Source organism: Mercenaria mercenaria, chromosome 5 (assembly GCF_021730395.1).
Source record: "Mercenaria mercenaria strain notata chromosome 5, MADL_Memer_1, whole genome shotgun sequence".
NCBI lineage: Eukaryota > Metazoa > Mollusca > Bivalvia > Venerida > Veneridae > Mercenaria > Mercenaria mercenaria.
In genome coordinates, this window is record NC_069365.1 from 54,234,539 (window position 1) to 54,242,561 (window position 8,023).

The 8,023-nt window shown below is 36.3% G+C and overlaps 1 protein-coding gene across 1 annotated transcript; it reads left to right on the forward strand.

The window, feature by feature from the left end:
- Positions 1 to 2,169: 2,169 nt before the first annotated feature.
- Positions 2,170 to 4,602, forward strand: LOC123557248 (E3 ubiquitin-protein ligase TRIM71-like). Its single transcript, XM_045348615.2, has 2 exons — positions 2,170 to 2,671; positions 2,990 to 4,602. The coding sequence occupies exons 1-2, from the start codon at positions 2,379 to 2,381 to the stop codon at positions 4,377 to 4,379; spliced, it is 1,683 nt and encodes a 560-aa protein (XP_045204550.2). The 5' UTR covers positions 2,170 to 2,378; the 3' UTR covers positions 4,380 to 4,602.
- The last annotated feature ends 3,421 nt before the right edge of the window (positions 4,603 to 8,023 follow it).

Here is an 8,023-nt window from a genome sequence, read left to right on the forward strand (position 1 = left end):
TATCAATCATTGAAATGCTTAGTTGACATTTCGCGCTATATTTTTGTACAGGTTTTTATTAGCCGTCTACAGGTGTTTCATTGGAGCGGACTTGCGCTGTTACCCTACTAGTCTGTCAGTCACAAAAAAGTTGGATCTTGCAGTAATTTTCAACGTACGAGATGGTTTTAACTGAAACTTGGTACATGGATATATGGCAATATAAAAAAAAATATGCACATCGATCTTTTTATTTTGTTGCGGTTGCAACAAACAATCTAAAAATGTTACAAAAAGTCCTGCGATAGCTTTTAAAGTGAAAAAGCTAAAGGTAAGGTCGAGTTCCCAGAAACACAGAGCACAAAAAACAGCTAGAGCCAGAGTCGGAGAGCCAGAGAGATTTAATAGATGGCTTTCTTAAAGAAATCCTACAAGTACATTTCAATCATATTCTAGATAAAAAAAAATAGGGACGAAGTAGAAAAAGGGCTAGGTGAAAGGGGAAAAAGCAAGGATGCATATTTAACACAAAGCCATGCTCCTAAAAACACAGCCTCCCTAGATCACAAACCTTAGCACTAAACGCGAACAAGACCAACGCATGCATGCAAGTACATACAGGCACATCAAAACAAACAGAACAGTAGGACTAAACGCACAAAGGAACACGGGTTTGAAGACATTTTTTCAGGAAACTCGGTACACTGATAGATAGCAGTAAGAAAAGTATGTGCTTCCTTTTATATTGTAGCTATAACAAAAAAATGTAGTTGCTATAGTAATAAATAGTCTGAAAATACGGCAAACATGTTATCATGGGATAACTTAAAACTGAAACTTAGAGGACGGTTTGGAGAACATGTGAATTATTTTTCATTTTTTCCATTCTGTTTATCCATACATCCATGTCTGTCTATCACTTATAAATGATGGATTCTGCCATACACGTGTTTTTTATTCATGAATTTTGGGACAGAAGGAAATATGGAGAATATGCATATCGCTCAATTTTCACATTGTTCTGTCTATCAAACACAAAAAAATACTGCGAGGCTTTTTCATGAAATCTGATTTATAGGTGATTGGTTATTTGACGGCCTCCGATTAAGTTTCACTACTAAAAACTGTGACAGTAAATGTGACAATGTCCATTCCTGTAGAGGACCGTTATACCCGGACAGAAGTCTTGTTGAAACTTGCCATAATTTAAGTATATACATACAAACTAAATACCGTGCAAAGATTCAGCAATATAAGGTCTTGCAAGTAGATATTCTTTTGATCTTTTGACCCCTGTCCCTTCCGGCAGACAAGCATAGTTTGCTCCTGTATGTATTGCGTGTTTCTTTGTCATAGGCCTAGAAGCTATTGTTGTATGTTTACACTTCTCACTTGTCTAAAATTTCTTTAAAACAGATTTGCTACGCTTAAGTGTGGAGTAAAATTTAATAGATATTTTTACAAGCTTAAAGTATTCGTACTGATACATTTGTGATTCAATCTAGTGCAGATTATTTAATAATGAGACAAAAGCGTGCAACCAAATTATACATCTATTATCGAAAGTTTTCAAAGTAAATGACTGAACTTGCATGTGCATTCCCTTTCTAAATCCGGCTTAAAACAGCATGCGTTAATGACTTCTGGAAAAAGGTAACTTGGTTTTCTTATCCAATCAGTCAGTTCAATAGACAAAGTTGCGATTGAATATAACCGGGACAGAAGAAAATGGAATCGCTAGATAATAAATAATGCAAGTATTTTCTTTTAACACGTAACAAGCAATGGTCTGTGGGCCAGTTTCTATAAGTCCTCTAGTTTTTCGATTTCGTAACCCAGAAATTAGGCAAAGGTTCATCCACAAGCTGTGGTTTGTACTTCTGTACTATACAATCAGCTATGAAATTATGCCTGTAACGTTGCATGCTGTAAAAGTATTAAAAACTGCCATCATGTGACCCAGTCTGAATGCACGACCTTTTCACAGACTCGCATTTTTTTTTGTAAGTTGCAATCGGTACATTTTGTAACGTGTTTATTTTTCTTTCTGAATTTTGAGGTAAAATATTTAAGTACAACACATTTATAAACGACCCGTAATGTGTTCTACATTACAAAGGATAAGGAAATTAAATATCAAAGATTATCATCAGCGTGTAAATACAAACTCCAAAGATAAAATTGCAAACAGGAAGTTTTAAAAAGTATGTGGGCATGGACGCACGCCAGTAAATTATCAGTAAATGATTATAACACATATTACATGGAGTGTAGGGACTTCACAAGCATTTGTTTTCACGTCTAACAAATGCTCACAAAGTTCCCCTTCTCATAGAGCTCATGAACTCCAGGCTGGGAATTTGACGCACTACCTACCAGCGCACTGGATATTTTGAACAATGGATACTATGTCATGCTCTCCGTGCTCCCGAGAAGGGACTAAACTTGCGGCTGTGAAGTACTGTGTGGACTGCGACAGCCATCTGTGTGCAGAATGCCTCAAACAGCACAACCGGTTCGATGTCCTGAAAAGTCACCAGATTGTTGATAAAGCTGCCGAATTGGACACGCCTAAAGACAAAGCTGAGCTCCCCACCCAGCGATGTCCTACACATCATGGTAAACTGATAGACATGTATTGTGAGGACCATGATGAAGTCTGCTGTGTCGCTTGTGTGGCGATATATCACAGGTACGTAGCTGTGTTTCCGTATTATTTCATAAACTTTAATATCAGAAGTATTGTTCAAGCTAAAAAAACTTTTTTTGAAAAGAAAACACTTAAAAAATGTATGAATTGTACAATCAGATTTTTTTTAGATTAAAGCCAATCGGAAACAGTGGTTCCAAACTGCACTTCTCTTGTCTGCAGTTTTGTAGGCATCACATGCATCATTAAATTGTAAGTTAACTGACAGTGCTAATCGTTCATATCCCGACATACATCGTATACACACCCGCGTCTTGATCATTTAAATTACGAGAAAGTTTTATGTATTTTGTCTTGCAGCCATTGCAAAGGTATCACTTACTTGCCCCAAGCGGCTGCTGGTTACACACACAACACCACTGACGAGATTGCTGCCATTAAAGATAGAGTAAGCCAACTGCAAACACGTCTTGATGCCTTTATACCAGGTAAACAAGACGATACGACAAGAGTAAATGATGAGAAAGAATCGATACTTCAAAAAATAAAGGTTATGAAAGATATGGTAGTAAAGCACTTTGATGAGCTGGAAGCGCAGATATCGTCTGCTTTGGATGTAACGGTAAATGGTTCATTGGAAGAAATAACTGGAGATATAAACAAACTGGAAGAAACGGTAAGTGCATTGAAGAATGAAGTCCGTTTGCTGGAGGAACAGCAAAGAGGAACTAATAGGTCATCTCTGTTTGTACAAATAAAACTGACAACGAGTTGCGAGAAACGTGGGTTGTCTTTGGAGAAGATGCTGAGCTCAAAGCGACCAAAAACTATTGAATTCAATCCGAATCTGAAGTTGTACACTTTCTTAGACGAGTTGAAAACGATGGGTGAAATATTTCACAATTATTTTGCCGGTTCTTCAGCAACAACTGGAGAGTGTTCGATACACGGCAGCAAAGAGAAGAACGTCTGCGATATATCGAGCGCGTGCGCTCTCCACGATGGATCCATTCTCCTTACCGATTTTAAGAATGAAACCATCAAGAAAGAATTGGGCGGTTTTATTGTTCAGTCACGGGAGCTACCTGGTCCTCCGCTGGGGATTTGCTATATGGACCACAGTACAGTTCTCGTCAGTTTATGGAACAAAATGAACGTAAAAGCTATTTCAACCAGTAATCTGAAGGCGACCCATGATTTACATGTCGGGAAACCATGTCGCGGAATTGCGTACAACGACAGTCTCATGTACGTAACATGCGGTGGATGGACCGAAGGCAACGAAGGTCCCGGATATGTAGCTGTTTATCAGATCATTCAACACTACCAGCGGAAAGAGTCAGAAACATCGTTTGAAAGCAATTTCCTGAAAACCATAAATAACCAGATAGGCTTCCCGCACCAAATAGCAACGAGTAAGGACGGCTCGGTAATTTATATTGCTGATGCCGACACTGGTCTCATTATCATGACGAAGTATGGACGTGTCTTAGATGTTTTTAATCACAAGGATATGGACACCCCAGTTGGAGTCTGTCTAGGACCAAAGAACCGTCTGTTTGTGTGCGGCGGCAAGTCAAACAACGTCATGTTACTGACAGCAGACGGACACTACCTGAAGACGGTCCTGACAGAAGATGACGGTGTTCTGAAACCCATGTCACTTTGCTACAGCGAGGAAAAGTCGCGACTGGTCATTACCATGAGCAAGAATGATAAAATGAAAACGATTGTTTTTAACAATAACTAATATGACAAACGGCATTGTTCATAATGTGATGTAATGCTGAACTAAACTGACCAAAAGCGCTACCAGTAATTATTTTGATCGACACCGTTGGTGATAAAGTTACAACTTATTACGTTTTGTAATAAGTTTTTTGTTGTTTTCATTCAACACAAATATCAGTTACTTTTGTAAAAATTGCGAATTATAGTTGGTTTGCAAATAAAAGATGTTTTGCTGAACGAAACCGTGTATCTAAGTCTTACATATGAACTTCAAATTGACCGATAATGGCTAATCGATAAACCCGATAACCTGTTTTCAAGGGAGACAATTTCGCCAATAAGCCAGCAAATTGGCTTAGATTTCTGGGTATGCTGGAGAAAACTGAAATTTCATTATCACACTATTAAATGGTGTGCAAAATTTATCCCCGAGATGTATTTACATAATACTCAGTCAATGGTTGATTATTATTTTTTTTGGAAAACTTTTTCAGTTAGGTGCATCACTCTGTAAACTTACTGCACTTTTATACAATGCCAATACTTAGTTACTTGCTTTCTGCAAGACTATGGCAAATTTTCCATATTTCTGCAAGAAACTTCACATAAAAGTACTATCCTGTCCTTTGCAAATAACTTGCAACTTCATAATGAACTGCTATCATGTTCTCCGCAAAAAAAAACTGACCACTTGACCATATATAGAACTAACCTGTTCCCTACAAGACATGAAAACTTCGTCATGTGAAATACTATTTAGTCGTCTTCAAGTAACATATTCTCTCCAAGCCACCGGCAAATTTTTCACTTGATATACAATTGGAGAGCTACCACGTGAATACAAGAAAGAGATACCGCGTGCGCACGCAGTAATCTTTAAATGCGTACGCAAAGGCTATAACGTGTGCACGCAACGGCTACCACCTGCGCGGTCAAATGCGATGGCGTGCGCACGCTAAAAATATATGTCTTCTATGTTCCACCATAGGTAGCGCACAATATGCCGCCATTAAATTATTTTGACTAAAAAAATGTCACTGTATGTGCGTCTTTGAGATATTTGTAAAACTTCCACAATTCATACAAGAAGATGCACAACTGGGTTAAGTTTTATCATTTATTTTGTAGAGTAACTACGCATTTTTTCATAAAATCGAGAACTACTAATAAGATCAAAGAGCAACTAAATTTTATCGGTCTTGCATAAAAAAAAGCTGTAACTGATCCACGACTTTATTAGATGAATGTAGTTCCCTAATTAGGCGTCATTGTCTCGAGGGTCGTGTAGCACTTGGTAGTTTTCTAATACTGGAAATGTTCGGCCTAGTGTGCAGTTATATTCTAGCGAATCTGGGAAAGGTAACCATGTATACTTATTCGACATTCAACATTTTGATGTTATTCTTGGGGATTGAGTCTGATTGAACTCTAACATGATACCATAAATGAAATTATAGGTTTTGTAGGCGTGCATGTGGTCAAATATTTTCCGCGAATCGGCAACCAGTTGCTTATTCAACATTTAAAAAATGTTTTAATTCTCGGAATTTTGAGTTGTATTGTACCCTAACGGACAGAGTATAGTACGACCTTTTAATTTTACTGTAAAGACTTTTTAATGGTCATAATTATTAACTCGTACATTTGTTTTTTTTTTTTATGTTTTCTAAAATGCCGAAATATAACTCTAAAAGTTAATCGATCGGGTCTATTTTCACATATCGGCATTACATAGAAATATATCAAGTGAATGACAAATCTCAAAAATGACAGATAGTTACTGATCGGAAGTTATTTGATAGATTAACCAGTTGTAGCTTTTGATAGGAAGATATTTGATTTTCCTATCGTTCTAATGTTACGAATTGTCTGTAATCTTTAACCCTTAGCCTGCTGGCGGCAGATGATTCTGCCCTTGCGACCAGTGCAGACCAAGATCAGCCTGCACATCCGTGCAGTCTGATCATGGTCTGCACTGTTCGCTATTCAGTCAGTAAATTTTCAGTGAAAAACCCTTTGAATAATAAGTGGTTCTGTCCAAATTGAAAGATGGACCAGTCCATTATAGAAATATAGCAGGGTAAGGGCTAATCGCACGGCATACACTTACAATTTAACCTCGAACGTAAAAAGGCTTTTCATTATACAATTCAGAATACTTTAACCCATGTCAATAATGTACAACTATCGCCTTTATGAATGTCCAGATGTACAATGCCTTTTTAAATGTCTAATTGAGATCTGTAGTGACAGTATGATATGGATTATATCTCAGTTCATGAATTAATATAAAATAAAGACAATGTCATCGATTTGATACTTTTACTATGTATGCACATCATTCAAAAAAAATGAAAGAACTTTAAGGAAGGAAATAGAAACTTTTTTTTTGTATTTTCAAATTTTTTTCTTAGTTTCGAATTTATCGCCGGAGAAATATTTTGATTCGGTATTTTCCATATCAAACCGTAAATTTTCAACAATTATATAGGTACGAAATATGCTTAAAGATGCTCCTACCCTTATCCATATCTGGATCTTTCAAAATGAATCGGTCAAAAAGTAAGTATTAATTAGTAGGGGAAACAACCTGTTCGGTAAGTCAACTACTGGGGTTTTCCCTACTGCCAGAACGTGAAACTTAATATTAAATATATTAAATCATGATAGTAACTTTTTCCCGTTTCGGAAGTAAAATCATCCTTTTTTGACTTGTTTCATTCAAAAGGCCCAGTGTATAAGAATATGCATGGTATCATTAAATGGAATTTTATTTAACACTGAAATTTCTCAATTTCAAAATTTCCCCGCATTGGAAACTTGACTTTCCGATCGAGAGGCTCATTATATAGATTTAAATTGAATTTCTTGTCTTTCACAGAGTACTAATTAAAGTTACATGCACATATATAATACTAATAAACACTTTGCCCTGCTTGATAACTACTAAAGCAAAATATTTCCAGATGCTTCAACAAATTTTTTTCGGACAAATACAGTTTATACTCATACACGTGCAGTTCTTGTTTTAACTGTTACGTTGCTTAAAACTGCACTGGCCCAAAATGGTTTTATGCGCTAGTATGCATCATTTGAAGCTTTCATATACAGACTTGAACAAAAACCTGAAAACAAATCATAAAAAAAGCAGAGAAAAAAAGCGGACAACTGAATGCAGTTCCATGTAAATATACATTTCTGTGTTTCCTGATTTGGAAGTTATGCTTAACTTTAAAGTTAAGAAATATACAAGTTAAATAAAAAATTTGTTTAGACAGTTCAAAAAATCTTAACGATAGAATTTTTTATAAAAATGTTTAATGTAAATTGACATGTTTCATTTAATGACACCGTGTATACTTTTATGCATCTGGCCTTTTGATGGAAACAAGTAAAAAAAGATGATTTTGCTTCCTGAATTGAAAACAGGAAAAAACATTAAGTGATTTCCCGAATGTTAATTATTGAGCTTGAAGAAACGTAATGGCCTTTTAGATTTGCACTATTTTTCTTGCACGGTACCATTATTAAGAAGATAAATCATTGATCCAGTTATGACAAAAATGCATAAAAAATAGCTGTAAATAAACAGGTCAGTGGTTTGCCCAAACATCCTTTTCGTTGATTATTGTCTTTTCGCTAATTCGGTACATAACCAGTCGG

Excerpts from the sequence above, each read along its gene's own strand:
- LOC123557248 (XM_045348615.2), top strand. The coding sequence starts at position 2,379 with ATGGATACTATGTCATGCTCTCCGTGCTCCCGAGAAGGGACTAAACTT. Across the intron at positions 2,672-2,989 it reads TGTGTGGCGATATATCACAG|CCATTGCAAAGGTATCACTT; the intron begins GTACGTAGCTGT and ends TTTGTCTTGCAG.